General features: G+C 39.9%; 2 protein-coding genes across 4 annotated transcripts in view; one reads left to right on the forward strand and one right to left on the reverse strand.

Moving 5' to 3' along the window:
- Positions 1-18,790, reverse strand: part of LOC122875834 (long-chain-fatty-acid--CoA ligase ACSBG2-like) — an 18,956-nt gene continuing 166 nt past the window's right edge. The window contains exons 1-15 of one of the 3 annotated variants that reach the window (XM_044195385.1): positions 13,562-13,696; positions 12,673-12,747; positions 12,287-12,492; positions 10,790-11,073; positions 9,644-9,732; positions 8,828-8,948; positions 8,636-8,716; positions 8,284-8,433; positions 7,676-7,843; positions 7,411-7,592; positions 5,669-5,902; positions 3,144-3,361; positions 1,597-1,736; positions 1,268-1,511; positions 1-978 (exon numbers count right to left, since the gene is read on the reverse strand). In XM_044195385.1, the coding sequence (XP_044051320.1) occupies positions 887-978; positions 1,268-1,511; positions 1,597-1,736; positions 3,144-3,361; positions 5,669-5,902; positions 7,411-7,592; positions 7,676-7,843; positions 8,284-8,433; positions 8,636-8,716; positions 8,828-8,948; positions 9,644-9,732; positions 10,790-11,073; positions 12,287-12,492; positions 12,673-12,737 (2,274 nt within the window). In that variant the 5' untranslated portion in view covers positions 12,738-12,747; positions 13,562-13,696 and the 3' untranslated portion in view covers positions 1-886. Of the gene's footprint in view, positions 979-1,267; positions 1,512-1,596; positions 1,737-3,143; positions 3,362-5,668; positions 5,903-7,410; positions 7,593-7,675; positions 7,844-8,283; positions 8,434-8,635; positions 8,717-8,827; positions 8,949-9,643; positions 9,733-10,789; positions 11,074-12,286; positions 12,493-12,672; positions 12,748-13,561; positions 13,697-18,790 lie in introns of those variants that run through there. The other 2 variants (XM_044195384.1, XM_044195383.1) reach the window with 2 other exon arrangements.
- ppef2a (protein phosphatase with EF-hand domain 2a) overlaps positions 13,937-18,790 on the forward strand; it is a 19,794-nt gene continuing 14,940 nt past the window's right edge. The window contains exons 1-6 of the mRNA XM_044195387.1: positions 13,937-15,293; positions 16,216-16,275; positions 16,469-16,477; positions 17,318-17,445; positions 17,546-17,600; positions 17,687-17,862. Coding sequence (XP_044051322.1) covers positions 16,224-16,275; positions 16,469-16,477; positions 17,318-17,445; positions 17,546-17,600; positions 17,687-17,862 — 420 coding nt within the window. The 5' untranslated portion in view covers positions 13,937-15,293; positions 16,216-16,223. The remainder of the gene's footprint in view (positions 15,294-16,215; positions 16,276-16,468; positions 16,478-17,317; positions 17,446-17,545; positions 17,601-17,686; positions 17,863-18,790) is intronic.

Below are 18,790 nucleotides of genomic sequence, written 5' to 3' on the forward strand. Positions count from 1 at the left end.
CAATTTTTAAAATTACAATTTATTCTGATGTGAACATGAATGAACAAACTTCATGGCAATCCATCCAATAGTTTCACTCAAAACCTCAAATGTCAACGTCATGGAGGCGCTTGAAGAAAAGTCAAAGCATCACCAAAGTCATTATCCTAAAATCCTAAAATATTCGTGGGAGAAATAAACCAACACATTTTTGAACCTGGTTTGGTTAATTTGTCCAGATCCTTCACTTTTTATTGACAATCATAGAACATCTATCACAAAAGAAACATTTCAATATTTGTCAAACTGTACATGGAGAAGCACAAATGAAAATGTATGCTTTACAATTTACACATGCGTGTGATTGGTGAACTTCAGACTTTTGATATTCTTATCACATTATAAAAATACTTATTCAAACATCACTGGCAGTTTTTAGAGGTAATGTCTGCAACTTTGCCAGATGGGGAGTATTTTGTAAAAGTTAACTTCCCTAAATGAGGACACCAGGCAGTGTTTCCCGCCCTGCATGTAGCTTTAGTGCTGAGGATACTGTACAATTCACCTGTATATGCCGTACACTCAGTGGCAAGATTTTGGCTCTGATTTGGATGTTTTCATTTACAAAACGTGCACAGCTGCTTTGAAACTGTATGTACATTTAACAGCTTAGACGACAGAAACTTGACATATTAAAACATAGCAGCACAAACCTCTAATCCATTAAATACAACACAATCAGAATCAAGATTTTTCCCGCTTAAATTACAAAGCTCTTTTGCACTTTTAACATTCAGGTGAAAAGAGGTGTATACATTTCTCAACATGACGTCTGGGCACAATACAATGTTCATAAACATGCCCCAAAGTTTCTCTTCAGTATTATCTGATCTCTGTGCAGCCCAGTCTACTGTTTTCCCGTGGCCACTGCATATATTTCGTTTATTTTCTCCTGGTACATCTTCACAACAATGGGCCTCCTCAGTTTCATGGTGGGTCCTGCACAGACAAGAAAAAAAGGAAAGCGGGTTAATTTAACTGTTGACGAGGGAGAGATTCAATCGCAGTCAAACAAACTTCACTGGAATGTTTTCTGGCATGCGGCACAGTTGCAAGGCTTGTCTGATTACGACATGGCCTTGATTAAAAGCTGATTAAACTTAACAGTAAGTTAAAAAGCGACTGTAGTGACTACTTCCTCGTTCCTTAATACTGTTATTGTGTGTAGACCTTTGCTCCAGTTTTAACACGAAAAGGAAGAGTCATAAAATGAAGCAAAATAACTCACCCAGTTCTCCTCCACCGACAGAGAAGTCTCGCTCCAGTATGACCCACTTCTGGATCTTCTGGGCGTTGGATGTTGCTCTGGTGTTGACGCGCTCCATGCCCTCTTGAATGGCTTTGTAGATAGCTGGCTCCTTATTGGCTATGATCTCCGACACCTTGGCTGCTGTGACGCTGTGCTGCTGGCAGAAGGCCAAAGCCTCGGGGCTCAGCTCGTCTGTGGGCTCGCCGTTGTCGTCCGTGACACACTGGAAACAGAGAGAAGGGTCATTATAGCATTTGTTGTATTTATTTATTAGCTGTGACTGTCTGCAGGAATGGAGACCCAGTTACTTTGAGGGTGAGCAGCATGGAGAGGAACTTGAGCTTGTCTCCGAGCAACATGGCGTTGCTGATGATGGGCACCTCGGACTTCACTGCGTCTTCAATGGGGACAGGAGGGATGTTCTCTCCACCGGCGGTGATGATCAGCTCTGTGCAAAAAAGAGCAAAAAAGTTTAGTTTCAAAAGTGTGTCACCTGTTTGCCAATGTTCAGCGTCTAATTTTATAATTAAACACAATGAACATTTAATTGTGTTGTTTTCCTGGAGTTTATGTGCAGATTTAGCCTTTTTTAAGAAAAATATTCAGTTATCATCAAGTTACCACCCCCAACTCTTAAGGCCAACTTCCTTTTCAATCTAATCTAAAAAGACAAAAAAGATCATGTAAAAACAAAGTTTGTTGAAGCTAATGACATGTGTTTTAGAGTTATGTGTTTTAGCATCGGATTATATAAACCTTTTCAAAATAAAAAAGTGCAGTTGCATGTGCCATTTTCGCAATCTACAAGTGCGATAGTCTTGTAGTGCTGAAATGATTAGTTAAATAATTTATATAGTCATTTATCAAGCAAAAATGCATTTACTGGTTCAAGCTTCTCAAATGTGAGGTTTTGCGATCTTTGTCTTTTTTATCTAATTGTAAATTATGCTGCATTCATGTCATATTGAATTTACTGTAATTATGAGTTACCGTCTCAGAACTTTAAAAGTACTCAGATCCTCTACTTAAGTAAAAGTACCAATACAACAATGTGTCGGGCCCCTCCAAAGCATCCCAAGATAAATCTGAGTGGTTGTGAGATGATTAATCGGAGAGGAAAGAAGAAAAAAGTAAGTTCTGCTACACAAATTTCATATTCATTTTCCAGACTTTTCTCTAATCTTTGTGTTTTTTGTGAAATTTTGGATAATTTTACTTCTTTAGGGCCTCAAACCGTAATTTTAAACTAGGTTTAAGGTAATTTAGAAACAGTGTCACCATTACATAGTTTACTGTAACATGTCACGCTCAGTTTGTATCTTGGTCACAATTCTTTCAAAAAGACAAATTGAAGGAATCCGTATCAAGATGCTTTGTTATCATTATCGGAGATTTCTCCCAAATATCGATATTAGTATCGCCGTTAAAAAATCCAGTATTTGGCTGCATTTTAACAATCTTATCATGTATATAATTTTTTATGTGAAATCTTAATCTAAAAAGTAACTAGTAACTCCAGCTGTCACATAAATGTAGTGGAGTACAGTGCAATATTTCCCTGAAGTATCAAGTCTTATAAGTACCTCAAAATTGTCCTTAAGTACAGTACAGATAAATTACATAAATAAATAATGCAGAATAAATGTACGTAGTTACTTTCCACCAGTGACTCTTAAATAAATACTACTGGGATATCCCAAATGCTCATATCTTTGTTTGGACCAAACACTGAAAAGCTGACAAAGATGAGTGAACCTGTACAAATCCATGTTTCATACCAAAAATAAGTAAAATAAAAATGCTTCTTGCAGTGCATCCCCCCCCCCAAATTAAGAACATGCTTTTTTGAGCTTACCCTTGATCCTTCCTGTGATGTACAGGAAGTCGTGCTGGTCGTGTCTTCCCAGATCTCCAGAGTGCAGCCAGCCGTCCTCGTCAAGAGCCTCCACTGTTTTGTCAGGCGAGTTCAGGTAGCCCATAAAGACGTGCCGACCCCAGAAACATATCTCTCCACTTCCATCCTTATCTGGGTTCTCCAGCTTCGTCTTGCAGCCTGGCATCACCTTTCCACAGCTGGTAAGACAAATCATAAGTCAACAACATGCTCCTTTAGACCTGATGCTGACCTACACTAGTAGTTGCATTACAACGGCACCCCTGCTTTGAAGTTTAGCACATATAAATGAGATAACATAATGTCAGTAAACTATGAAAAACATTTACAGGTAAAAATACACAAACCTGGCTGATTATTTAAAGCAGTGAAAGAGTTTTTTGGCTTGTGACATCTTAAAAACAAATGAATGTCTGCTAGTAATCCCGCAAGACAAGTTATAATAAGAATAATAACAATAAAAACTTTATTTTTATAGCACCTTCCATGCAAAGATGTATCCTAAAGTGCTTTACAAAACAGGATTAGGACATTTAGAGGCCTGACGAAACGAAAGAGTCCAGTATTTCACAAGAAAGAAGCAAAAACTAGAGAAATGTCTAAAAACATAGAATTTCATACAACACAAATATCTATTTTCTTTCTTTTCCTTTTTGCTCATCTTGTTACCCTTCAGATTTATCTTGGAGGGTCCCAACCCCCAGTTTGGGAATTACTGATTTGAAAATACCACGAGGCAAAAGACCTAATGTTGAGAAGTCAGCTTTCTGTTTGACTCATCCATCCTTATAGGCAGACAAATATTCATACACGTGTCCAGGGTTGCATTCTGCAAAATATTTATAAAATATATACATTTCAACCATTTAACATGCAGTTTTCTCTTCCCCTCCTTAGCTATTAGGTTGGAAAAATCATATTATTCCAAACTGACTGTATCAGTCTCAGCTTGTTCCAACTCTTCTTTGAAGCTATATGATGTTTATACTGAGTGAAATGTTCAAACCTGAGACTCCATGTTTTTATGGCTGCACTGGTCCATTAAATGTATATATTCCAGATGTCATGCGCATCATTTATACACATTTCCCCATATATCAACCTGATGTATTTGGTATCTTTGGAAGCTTTGGGATCTCCACTGGAGAGTAAATTAAGTTCTGAGAGTTTGATAATGTTGGGTTGCAGTGAGAGTCAGCGAGGTTTAAGGGTGTTAGAGCCATTTTATTTAATGAGCTTGAGGTTAAGGACAAAGGAAAGAGATGCCGTAGAGAAACCGCACTCTTTTAAGGTTGTTGATTATCTTTTAATACCGTTTGTTGTTTTGATACTTTGAATTCACGTGACTAATTTTCTTTAACCTACGTTGAGCTATTTTGACTTTAACTTAATGTAAGACCGCCATAGATATACACATTTGCATAACTCGTCAAACATTCATTCACCTTATCTCCGGCCCGCAACTAACTTTTATGTTGGTTCACTCTCACGGCTCTCATCAGCAACGTTTTTGGCCGCAGCTGTTCCCAGCAAATAAACTCTGATAAACCCATTGTACGCTACCTGCCCAGCACCAAACAACAGACAGACAAAGTTAGCAGCTACCTGGTGAACACAGTGGAGCATTTAGCAGCTAAAGAGCCACATATTTCCCTCAGGAGATGGTGGAGACTAAAACAGAGCTAAAAGGAGAGTGAATATTGGACTCACATCCATCAGGTGGCCTGAAACACGACTGCAAATGAAGGCTAATGTTGCTGCTCCGCATCTACTGCATGTGCAAATAGACAACTGTTTGCTAGCAACTTTATAGGGTGATAACATGTCAGTCTTGTGTTTACAGCTTGTTTTCGTTGACCCCTAGTCGCCAAAAACTTAGTTACTGAAGATTTAAATGTATGATAAGTATGCTTGATGATGCTTTGATCGCTGTTTGGAACGTTTTTTACAGTTTTCATATGGATTGCACCAGTTATTGGGGATGGGATCCTACTTTTTCATTTAGGAGGAAATCTATAACAATATAGTCAAGTGCAACTTTTAAAAGAGTGCTCCACCGATTTAACATCGTCTGACTCACGATGGACAGTTTAAAAAAAAGGATCAAAATTGATGCAAGATATTGTCTTTTTTATTCCACGCATTCGTCTACCTTGTCAAAACCTGGTGCCTACATTACCCACAACGCAACTCGACCGCCAACAGTTTGGTCAGAGATTTGGGTGATGCTAGTAGCTCACCACTTTCTCCACACCGCTAGATTTTTTTCATTTTCAAACTTGTAGTCTTCAGCCCCAACCCACGCTGACTCAAGTGACATCACTTGTAAAGAGAAATGTGAAAAAACCTGTGGATTAGTTCCCCTTTAAGTAATCTTTTCACTGGAGAGAAAAATACAGGTTACAGCATCTTGAAGTATTCTCACATCCATATCAACAACGCATTTTAATTATAGTTGACACGTTCCATAATGCTTTGCTGCTGACCTTGTGATGCGGTATTCGTTGTTACAGGGGACGCTGTGTGGGCCGGAGCTCTCACTCATGCCGTATAGCTCCAACAGCGGGATGTTCAGGCTCATGAAGAACTCCAAAGTTTCTTTGGTGATGGGGGCAGCGCCTGTGAAGCAGTACTTACAGCGGTCTAAGCCCAGCGCAGCACGCACCTTCTTGAAGACCAGGTTATTAGCCAGCATGAAGCCCCACGGCACCAGATTCTCCCTGTAACCCAAAAGATAAAGTAAGTTATATTTTTGAGGTTAAAATTTGTTAGGAATTAAGAACAGGGGCCCAAAATGAAACATCACCGAGAAGGCAATGTCGGTCTGTCCATTGGTCCACCACTTTGGCCCAGAAAGAAGTATCTCAACAACTGTTGGATAGATTGATTTTTGGATTAACTTTTCATCTAGCGCCACCATGAGGTTGACATTTGTGGTGTTTAAGTTAAATGACCCAAACAACTATTGGAGTGATTGCCATGAAATTTTGTATAAACATTGATGTCCCCCTCAGGATGAATTGTAACCACTTTAATTATTAGGGTCGCAAATCTTGTTAGCTGTGATTTCGGTGTACTGAAATTTGTGACCCGTCAGATTCGGAGACACTAGAGGATCAACTATATGACAAAGACCAAAGTGTCAGGGGAGGTGTTAGTGCTCTACAGACAGACCTACACACTAAACTTTTTGCTATCACAGTAGGTTTGCAATGGTTTGACATTTTCACGGTACGATAACCGTCTTAGAAAATATCACGGTTTCACGGTATTACAGAATTATTATTATTATTAGTTACAACAAGCCTTAAAGGTCCAGTGTGTAACATTTGGGAGGAGCTATTGCCAGAAATGGAATATAATATTTATAAGTATGTTTTAGCTAGTGTATAATCCCTAAAAATAAGAATTGTTGTGTTTTCGTTACCTTAGAATGAGCCGTTTTTATCTACAGAGGGAGCGGGTCATCTTATTATACATCCACGGTCCCCTTTCATGGAGGCCACCATGTTTCTACAGTAGCCCAGAACGGACAAACCAACCACTGGCTCTAGATGGGGCCGTTCACGTTTTCTGTGAGTTTCGCGGCCACCATACTTTCTCCTACACACTTGGAACGGGACGGTGAGGCGAGCGGTATTCAAATGGTTTCAAACTGCAATTTCACCGCTAGATGCCACTAAATCCTACACACCGGACCTTTTAAAGAAATGAAAACACAATTAGCATGCTGACGTTAGCATTTCGCTCAAAGCACTGCTGTGTCTAAGAACAGCCTCACAGAGCCGCTAGCATGGCTGTAGACTCTTAGTCTTGTTTGATATTTTATCCTGATCAATTATGTATAACATTTTGGAATGAAAACCTTTAAATATTCCCTTCAAAATGAAGTGATGGCGCCATTATTGATAAGATCATTGATGAGATAGGGACGAGTGTCATGCCAGTGTCTGAGAAAACCTTTTCTCATGCTTTAAGACAGCATTATGGTCCAGTCATGATAATATTAATAAGTTAACACGATCTTACATTGAACGTTTGGGTAACATCTGTATGTGGCAGTGTGTCAATACTTAGACAGCATGGTGCCTTGAACAGACTGTAACAATCATAAAGAGAAAATGTGTAGTATCACATATCACCACCAGATAAAAAGGGGTATTGTTATTAACAAATGGTACAAACACCTGACATGTGTTCTTGCTGGATTCTAACAAAGCTGTCTCACCCGTTCATGACACTGTAGTTGTACTGCAGGCCTATGGACTTGGCCCAGGCCGCCACACTCCTCCTCATTGGGGATGCCTTGGCCCCGGTAGCTTTCATCTTCTCCTGCATCTTCTCCCACACGCGAGGAACCCCCAGGAAACAAGTGGGACGAGCCTCTTTCAGTGTGTTTACTAAGGAGCCCTGTAAAATGAATGGGGCTCATAGTCATTATATGAAACCTTCATTATTAATTCCATGTTTTATACAACAGTAGGCATCTTTACCTTGAGGGCATCTGGCTCTGCAAAGTAGGTGGTCACGGCGAAACAAACACACATCCACATGTCAAACATCTGGGCTGCTACGTGGCTGAGCGGCAGGTAACTGACCACCACCTCCTCTCCGTAGTAAATATTTAACACGGTAGCTGCCCTACGGGATGTCCATATCAGCTGCACATTAAAAAGTGGGAGAGTGAGTTTTTTTATTCAAACATTTTTCTTGAATTTTCACAATACAAATCAAGCAAACAAACTGCTCACACATACTCACCCACCACACACACGCCAACATCAGCCTAAATTAAATTTAAAAAATGGTGCAGAAAAGGTTGCCAGATCTTATCAAACTTTCTGGTTGAGCCAATAGTAGTATGGTTTAGCTGTTCAAGTTAGAGGTGTGTCTACAGTTGAGGTGTGACGGGCATTTTTCCACACTTTTTTGACTTAATACTAAACTAAATGATTAAGCGGAAAAATATTCAGCAGATTAATCGATAGTGAAAACAATCGTCAGTTGCAGCCCTAGAACAGAATAACATTTAACAAGCAGTTAAGCTGTGTGAAAACAGTAAAAGCTAACAAAAGGAAAGTAGTTTGTCTAGATAACTCACATTGTCATGGCTCAACATGACTCCTTTAGGTTTGCCAGTGGTTCCAGAGGTATAGATCAGAGTACAGCACTCGTTGGCCCGAAGACTGTCAATCACAGCATTCAGCTGCTCCTCGGGCACGTCCTCTCCCAGCTTCATGAACTCTGCCCACTACAGAAATAGAGATTATGTTAAAAAAAAAAGTGCTGCTGTGTAGTGCAGTTTAATACATTTGAGCTCAGTCACATTTAAAGATAATGTTTGCATTAAAAAGCTCAATGGTGCAACTGTAGGTATCACATACAGTATACTCAGATGTTTTATAACCATGTGACTTATCTGCTTAATCAATATGTTTGCTGAGTGAACGTACTGTATACAGGAATGGTGCTTTCTGCTGCAGCTCGCCTTTATACTGGACAATGGCTTTCAGATGAGGTAGTTGATCTTTAACCTGTTGAGAAAGACAAATCAAACAAAGTCATGTAAGGACAGATTTTTTTCTAGCTTGTCAAATAGTTATTACAGGCACACTAAGGCCCGGTGCTGTAATAAAGCTCCCAACCTGCAGGATTTTGTTGAGCTGTTTCTGGTCCTCCACCACCAGGATGTTGGCCTCACAGTTGGCAGCCACATACTGACAAGCTTCGGGCGAGTTGGTGGCGTAAATGCCGGTTGCTAAACCCCTAAAGCACAAACCAGATAGAATAGCAGAATAAAAAGATGATTCACTGTGGATTTGCCTACAGTTTGTATCACAAACTGGCTAAAAATCACACACTATTTTCAGAGAGAATTTCTTTTAACGACTGAAGTTAGTGTTTATTCTATTTATTCATTATTCTTTTTTTAAACCTTAGTTTAACCAGGAGTGTCCTGGCCAAATGAGGCAGTATTAACAATGAGGTTCAAACTAATGCAACTAGGATTTTATCGTAGAAACAAACCTAAATGATTTACATTGATTCACGTTTGTTTCACTGGATATTTCATCTACTGCAGAAATTAAAGTTAATCGCACAAAAGCTATGTTTTTGTATATGAATTCTTGTTGTACAGTAAGTTTAAGTCTTTGAATAGGTGAATAAATTACACAAGTTCAATGTCACTTATTTAACTGCTGGATATACTGACAATACTTTTTGCTGTGTCCATAGTTTTCTAGAAAGCAGTGAAGAAATGGCAAGCCTACCAAGGTTTCCTGAGACTTTAAACTAGTACAGCCTGAACAGGTGTGAGCAGAGATTAACTTTGAGATAAGCATGGACAGAGATAAATGTGCAGTGTCAGGTGAAACAATGCTGAGGCATCTCAAGCACAAAGTGGACTGTAAAGTCTACACAGAACTGTATCTACCTCAGTTCCTTAAATGTGATCTTACCCGGCAAAGATGCAGCCCACGTCCGAGATGAACCACTCGGGGGAGTTGAATCCCAGAATCCCCACACCATGGTAACGCTCCAGCCCCAACTAAAAGAAGACAAAATCTTATTTTTTTTAAAGAACATGTATCTTTAATGACACAGCGGCACAGTGCCTCTGTTACTCTTGACCTACATCTCGTTTCAAATGCTACTCCACCTCATGGGACACGAACATGTCCATGAAACAGGAGACGTAACACAAGCTGTGAATTTCACACACCCAAGTGTTTTCAGTAGCCCGTTCTCACACCACAGAGTTTACAGTGAGAGAGGAAATCAATTCTGAGGTACTGTTTACACAACAGGTGCCAGGAATTGGACGTTTTGTGTAGCCTGTGATTCCTGAAATACAGTTCATGTGCATGTCACAGGAATTCCTCTACTGAATCAAAAACTTCAGCTATACTAGTTTAGCTTGTAAGTGTAGAATATTACATACAGTGTAGGCAGAAAGTGACGTTTTTCATTGTTTTGCCTCTACTTCAACACACTGGATTTAAATGAAACAGTGACTATAACTTCAAAGTACTGACTTTCAGCTTTAAGTGTGTTTGAGGGTCTTCATATCCATATTGGATGTAGAACTTGAAGAACGTGTTATCCCTAGTCCCCCGGTTTTAGGACAATGCAGGAAAATAATGACCCTAAACATTCAAATACAGCAACCAACACCTTTTTATGGCCAAACAGAGGAATGTTCTTGACTGGCCAACAGGTTGGGAATTTGCTGAAGACCAGACTAAAAGCAAAATGCTCCTGAAGCAAGAAAGAAGTAAACATGGGAGACAGAGTGAGTGCTGATGTCTTTGTGTCGTATTATTTAACATGATGACCTTATGGCAACTTGTCCACTTAGTTCCTTTAAGTGTAATCACCTGAAACTGCCTCTGTGTATGAATTGTCTTATATACAATAAATGAATTTGCTTTGCCTAGTTTTTGTTGCTGATTGATTCATAAAAAAGGCAACAATTCCAACAAGCAAACACACTTAAATTAAATCTAAAAGTTAATGTTTCATTGGAAATCCAGTGTGCTGGAGTAGAGAGCCAACATACCAAAACATGTGTCACTGCCCAAATATTTCCAAACAAATAAACAAACCTTGAGGAAACTTTTAGCAGCTGCCCGGCACTGCTCATAGTATTGCCTCCATGTCACGGTCACCCACTGGTCCTCTTTTTTGGAAGCCAAGGCTGGATGATCCGCATACGTTTCCAACGTGTCCAGGAACGCCTGATGGATGGTGATGGGAGTCTCTGAAGCCGGGCCTGAGCCCTCCATTCTCAGCCTGACTGCCTTCTCTCTGCTGGTGCTCCATAGCTGGTCAGCTGGGGCCAGAGTTGTTGTTGCATTCGCAGTCGACAGGGGAACTGCCTTGGGCTCTTCTGTATTGGGACAACAGGGGCAGCCGGATTTACCCGCCATTAATGACAAGTCAAATTAAGCAGACACCTGCACCACACCAAGACACATCAAGCTTAGAAGAAGAGTCAGGTGTATGAGAGGACTGCAGACAGCACTGGACTACCCCTGTGGGTTTGTTACACCGGCTGTCCCAGAGCAACATGATTAGCAGGTTATGCAGTGAACAGGGGAAGGCTATGATGTTACCTGAGACAAAACAGGAAGCTATCGAATGTCCATGCCTACCTGCCAATCAGGTTTGGTTAGAAGAAGTAATATGGTTTTAACACGACTAGATTGAGAGCATGAGAACACAGACACAATAATGCTGTATTTGTTTTCCAAAGGTACACAAAGGCCTTGCTAAAAATAAATCCCTCCTGTTATTTGGTTTTCATTCTTTTTTTATTGTCCTTAACGTTATTTTCACTCTGTCTTCTTAAGTATCACCAAAACTCTCGGATGGTTTTGATTTTTTGTTCCTTCCTTTTGCTAAATGTTTGTTTGCTCTTCTGCAAAAAGTGAAAAGTCTGCTTTGTCTTGCTGTCAGCTTCCTACTAAACTCTAAACTAAACAACAACACCCACCACTTTAGCCCTCCAGCATTTTATCTATTGTTACAGCTCTTTGACCTGAGGTCCTCTCTTTCCTCTTCACAGCGAAGCTCGTGGCTGTAAGTACTTAACTTAAAGGTAAAGTTTTATTTCCAAACTTCAGTCTGGTTTTAAACAACTTCACAGAACTGCAACTGTTTTCATAAAGGTCACACATTTCTGTCAACTGATGCACAAAGTTGTGCAAACAACTTTTGTTTTGTTTAGATCTTGGTGCATCATTTGGTACAGTGAATCATGGGATTTTTACTCATGACCACGAGGCTTTTTAGACGCACCATTAGACTGGTGCATTTCTTATTTTGTAAAGCACAGTCTCCTTCTTAACATGTTATGAATTTCACAATAAAAAACAAGTCAGAAAAAAATAATTTGTGGAGCAGAAATGATATTGTTTTCTTATTTCTTGTCTTGTTAATCTCCCAAACCCTCAGATTACTGTTGTGACCCTGGTAGCCATTGGGAACCACTGTGCTCTACAATCAGCAAACCAACAAGTAAAAAAGCATTTTGTTCACTTTTGAGGCCATTTTCCCATCAGATTAGTTCCTCTCTCCTAACATTGCACTCAGACTGTCACCTGGTGAAAGTCCTTCAGTAGCTCCCTCCGGCTCAGGGGATCTGGCAGGTTTGGCCGGTGCCTCGGTGTTACTGGAGGGATGAGTCTCCTGGTTCTCTGAAGCTGATGTTGCACTGAGCTCAGCTGTGGTGGCCTCTCCGTTGAGGATGAGAGTGGAGTGGGTCTTTAAGTTTGTGGAGTCTGACAGAGTCTTTTGAGCAGGGATGCTGTGAAAGCCATTGAGAAGGCATTAACGAGCTAAAGTTCAAAAATGGATAAACGGCATTTTTAGATGCATAGCTTAAAATCAAATGGGTTAGGGTTAGTGGATCGAATCTACAGGATAATCACCTTGAAAATGGTTAAAGATTTGTTTTCCACTTTAGGACATGCACCGTTTTACATACCTCTCAGTATTACCATCCATGACTGCAACACCATTGCTCTTAATCCAGTATTCTTGGACACTCATCTTGTATTTGCTGGAATAACAGAGAAAACTATCTTAGCTGGACGGCAGATGTCCTTCACTGAGGACCCTCCACGCAGATAAGATAATCTATTATGAAACAGCTTATTTAAACGAGACTGACATTCACCAAAGTCATTGCAACAGTTCAGAGCCAATGACCACCGTCACTAGCGGCCTAAATGTCGAAACTTTGAATACTGTGCCAGAAAGCCTTTGGACATCTGCATGCATTTCTACTATTTGCCCCAAATCGTGAGCACCCAAATAATCACACCTAGAAGAAGAATACATTGCACCTCAGTCAACGGCAGTTAATTAAAGTTGAAGTTAAAGTGTCTAACCAACATTTCAGGTATTAAATAAAATGTAAATATTGTTTGAAGAGCAGGTCTTCCTCAACTCAGATCTCCTGTGTTTGCACTGCAGACAGTGAAATAATGCCATCTAGTGTATTTTTTGCAGCAGTGGAAACGATTCAAATACTTGTGTCTTATGGTCACAAGTTGCACCTTCAAATAACTACACTGCCAAAAGTAGTCAATCAATTCAACAAATCTGTAGAGATAAAATAAATCTGACATACATTTGTAAATCAAATCATATTAAATTAAGATCTGCCAGACCAGCAGACTCTCAGTCAGTTATTAAGATCAGGTCAAGATGTCTCTGGACCAAAGTTCATATGACTTACAAAACTACAGTGTGGCAATATGAAGTGGCAACAGCAAAGTCTCTGCTCTGGATTATGCAATTATCAATTAAAGTGCCCTGTAATCCACAAAAAGTAGATTTCAGTCTCATTCATGTCTCGATTTGTACATTACCCAGAAATGAGAGTTAAGTTGAATCTTCCAGTTAAAAATGAGAAGTAGAAGTCCTACAGTCCCATAGGAAGAATTGCAAATCCTGAGTATTTAGAGATGTTCAGTCTCAGTATGTAAAGATGAGATCCAGGAGAAGACAACTTATGCTTGCAGCTGTTTGTTTAACTTTTAACTAGAGCCAATCAGTGTGTGTGTGTGTGTGTGTGTGTGTGTGTGTGTGTGTGTGTGTGTGTGTGTGTGGGGTGTTATGAAAGACTACTTCACTGTTGACCAAACAATAAAAGTCGAGGAGCCTGCTCACATGAAATGGGGGTTACATCCATCTCTTAGTCATGTGTTTGTCTCAAACATATTTACCATGCATCCCCGAAGGCTGCTGAATTCAGTTTGCCGAAGAGAATATCCAAATTTATTTCTCAGAAATTTACGACTTTAACCTCGAAAGATATTACCCCCTCACCTGCCTCCATATTTTTTTAATACAATAGCTCTAATACACATATCATAGATAACCAATCAGGCGTAAAAATACCCCAAATTTCTTCTCAAATGTAATGTTTGCTTGCTTTTCCATGTTTCATATCAAGTTCATATCAATTTCTGTCTTTTTGTCAAACAAAACAAAGACAAAAAGACAAAACGGGACTGTGGTAACTTGTGATGTGCATTTATCATTATCTTTTGACATTTTTTGACCGACAAATAATAGATTTATCACAAAAAAAAAAATTGTAATTCATAATTACTGATCACTTACAGGATACCTATCTGTTGATTTTATTTATTTATTTGACAGGGGCAGAGTGTAAACATGCCGGAGTTTAGCAAAAATGCTAATTTACATCCGTAGTGCCTTGGCAGGTAATATAAACAGAAACATTACAAGTGACAATATACAGACACAAATATGTGATACACAAGTAGAAGTTTGTGGGACTCAGCACTATAAGGCAACTTTGAATGGAGTTACTTCTTGTTATTGATTATTACTTTTTATTGTGTTTACATTGGAGAAAAACATTTGAGGGGTCAAAAGAAACAGTAAAATAACTGACATACTCAAATGAATGATCAGTGTAAGTTGTTTTTTCGGGGGGTGTTGTGCTTTTGCGCAGTGAAACATGGATGTGTGCACGTGTCCTAATTTGACTAATCATTAGGTAAAATTTCATCAGAAACAAGTCACAAATTCCTGTTGGAGGATGTGCTTGAGTTTGGATCCAACAAAAACACACCTGACTACACACACACACACACACACACACACAATCCTGGACTCCAAAAAAAAAAGCACCTGTAATCAAAAACACTTCCAAAACTAAGACCAAAAACAGATTTTGGGCTTCCTTGTCACCTATGTTTACCTCTGCACTTTGCCATCTTCCTATATAAAGAGCAGTCTAGTCGCATCAAGTCATTAGCTCAAGTAATCCACTTGTGGCCCGGTGCCTAGATTATGCAATCACACCGAGGGACTAAAGGCTAAACCAGCTTCAGCACAGACCGAGGGAGCTGCATTTGGACATGAGGCCTCTGTGGTGAGTTACTGGACGCTGCTCCTGTTCATCGACCTACAATGACCGGTCTGATTGACATCCTGCAGTTCTTGACCTGATCCTGGTGGACTGGTGGAGGATGAAACAGAGTAAATGGTTGTTTAAATACTCATTGAAACAAAGAACTGACAGCCAAACAACTTGGGAACTGGTGACTGGATAGAGGAGGTGACCACGTAAGTAAGCCGCTGATTTAAAGATCTGACAGTGGAGTAACTTTTGTAGATTTCTATAGCGGTTAAATAAATTCACTAAAACCCCAAACAGACAGAAAATTAGATGTCATAAGTCTCAAGTACTGTTTTAGTCCACTTAAAATGCCAGGTTCGCCTTGTAGTCCAGTGCTGTGTTGTGATAAGCAAGATTTTGGTCAGAAAACCTCTCTGATTGGATGACTTTAGCCTGCTGCTAAATACCTTTACATGTGACGAAAGCCACCCATCTGTTGCTTTAAGTAGGCCAAAACCAGCCCTGCAAAACAAGAAAGTTATGTGCAAACACAGTTGGATGAAATCTACAATGTTCAGATTTAAATGCTGAATCTTTTGTTTGGTCTTGTAGATTGTAAACAGTAATTCAGGCATCATTTGTTTACCTAAAACATAAGAAGGGCATTTAATAATGTAGTTTTCATGTCTTAAATTTTCCATTTCATCAAAATAACTTCAGGTTGTGAAGATATTTCCTGCCTTCTCGGTTTAATGGATTGCTTAATGTAAGCCTTCGTAGAATTCAGACAAAAACAGTCCTCTGCTGCAGGATTGAGGTCAATCACAGAGGTTGGGAGTGAACCAGCAGATAACGAGATTAAAAGGGCACGAAGTCGAACGCCCTCCAGCTTCACGCTTCAACTTTTTGCTCTGTGAATGAAAGGGGTTTCTTAGAGGCCAAGACTGTCGCAGGGTTATTTAAAAATGTGTGTGGAGTATCGTGAACCAGCCTGAAAATGAATGCGTAGTCAGATTTGTGACTCCAAGAAGTCAGCAGTTTGGAATTCATCTTGTAGTACCTCAGCAATACTGTTAAGATACCTGCTCATACGTTAAATCTAGTAGACAAATGACCTAAATGTACTTTTTTGTCTGGTGCTTTGAACAGGAACAGTCATGGGATGTGGCGTCACAAAGTCTGACCAGTTCCACAAACACTCCAGAAAAGGTAACCATGATCCTTCAAACAGACGCTGATACACCTGTTTATCTCTCTTAACCTTCTCAGATTTAAATAAATCATCACCACAGAAAACTTCAGGGTTCTCTTGTTGTGTACCTTGTTTTGTTTGCTTTGCACAATAACTGTGATCTCCCATATACTCACTGCACTTCTCGTCTTTCTGCTCTGCTGCGTGCAGCCGTCACAAGTAAGCCTGTCTTACCTTGTTTGTTGGTGTTGTTGCTTGGGTTAGGGTCAAACCACACATATCTGGGTGGAAAAATCCAATGTCCAGCTTAAGCAGAAAAATACTGTTATAGATATTTTACTCAGATGGAACTGAAGTAAACAAACTGGAGACAAAATCTTCTTCAGCAAAAAACTAAAAAGTACCAAAGAGAAATATCTCTCTCATGCAATTTCCAGAAGGTTTATCAGACACTGAGTTCAAACTAGGTGCATTTGCTTGAAAAGTTTGAAAATGATAAGAAATATAAGAAATAAGTGTGTAAACAAAAGTAATGTTTCCAAGATGATGATTCTCCAGTTGCTGAAATTTTTATGAGCATGCAGGATTCATACTTTCTGTCATGGAGGAAATTTCAACTTGTTGTGGAGTGTGCTCTCAGTAAAATTATACTTATGTAAACAATAACTGACAAATAAAATAAATAGACGATAATATTGAGTTACCTCACAGCTCTACGGGATGTTAGAGCGCACTGCATATGTCCAGTGGTCGAAGAAGTACTCAGATCTTTTACTTAAAAGTACTCAATACCACACTGTAGGAATACTCTGTCAAAAGTAAAAGTGCTAAATTATTAGTAAAAAGTAAGTAGCCTGGGAACCAGACCAATCTGCCGAGCTCATGTTTCATGTTCATGTTTGCTCTGGAAGATAATACTGGATTATAATAACAGAATTAGTTTGCCGATGCCAATGGGTAGTGTAAATGTACTTAGTTACTCTTCACTGCTGCATTTGTCCTCTCAGCAGTGACGTATTTTCTGCTCACCTCTCTGTTGTCTGTGCTCTTGTGTCTCAGCTATAAAAGCTGCTGTCCTGATTCAGCGATGGTACCGTCAGTATGTAGCCCGCACAGAGATGAGACGGAGATACACCTGGCACATCTTCCAGTCCATCGAATACTCTGGAGAACAGGCTCAGATAAAGGTGAGACAACCACCAGAGATGATCCAGTGTACTTCTGTATGTTTGCTATGGAGCAATGATACAAATAACAGCTCATCTTCCACGTCTCCTCCCTGTGCAGCTTTATAATTTCCTCGGCTACCTCATGGACAATTTCACGCCCTCAAGCAATGAGCGTAAGATTTCCACCTCAGCTGACAAACTTTTCCTTCTGTGAAACCGAATCTCTGAGTTTGAACTGTCGTCTTGACCTTCCCTCCAGGAAATTTGATCTCACACATCTTCAGAGAGAACGAAGTTTGTCGGGACGCAGAGTGGGAGAGGTACTTCTGCTACAAGAACATCGAGGTGCCAGAGATTTACTCGGGACCTCACCTCACCTTCCCTCTGACGGTGGAGCAGGCGGTCGGGCTGGTGGAGGCCTTCAGGAACAAGAAAGTAGGCGCACACCACTGCTTTACAGTCCAGTCTCTAAAAACCTTTCAGTTTAGTAGCAAAATGAGGTGGAAATGGTTTTGAAGATGCTCCTTTCTGTATTTTACTGGACCAGAAATAACATGACCAGCATCCATTTAAATCCTCATATTAAACCTAAGTCTGACAATTTCCAAGAAAGGCAAATAATCTATAAAAAAAAAGACATTTTACTGTGACTACTGTGCCTGAATGTGTGTTCTCTGTTCTTTGGATATCACACACTGAACTGTGATCTTGGAGGATACCGTACATTTTATCTGCATGAGAAAATACTCATACGTATCTGTATGAAACTGTCTGAAGATGTGTCCTCAGTTGAATAAAAGAATGACTCGATGAGCCCCAGTTGTCGTTACACGACTCTACGGATTTATTCCAAACAGATCTGTCGACAGAGAAGCATTGAGGCAGCATGTACACGTGGGCACAGCCAACACAATACCTAACTTTGCATGGAAGTACGTTCAACTCTTATAGTGGAAAAAGAGGGAGGGACATACATATCATAAATCAGGAGACAGCTTTGAAACAGAGACTGGTTCTGTGTCTAACTATCAGAACCGGAGGGGGCCGGGAGTCTGCTTCAAGGCCCATCTAATCTAGACCTCAGACAGCTGGCTCCTGTTGACCCAAAATAACAGCAACACAAGGCCTTAGTGTCTCCCTTGTGAAAACCATGTGTCAGACCAAAGACCCAGAGTCTATTGCACCCAAACCCCTAAAGTCACCCCAAATTCTCCCACAGAAACTGACCCTTACAGTCATGTTTATGAGCTTAAGAAGAAGTCTGAGCTGTCTCAACAACAAGGGTTTTTGTTGTTGAGTAGAATTTCCAAAAAAAAAAACCCAAATCGACTGCATCTTGGAGAATTGTTTTTATATAAAAATG

This window comes from Siniperca chuatsi, linkage group LG5 (assembly GCF_020085105.1).
Source record: "Siniperca chuatsi isolate FFG_IHB_CAS linkage group LG5, ASM2008510v1, whole genome shotgun sequence".
NCBI lineage: Eukaryota > Metazoa > Chordata > Actinopteri > Centrarchiformes > Sinipercidae > Siniperca > Siniperca chuatsi.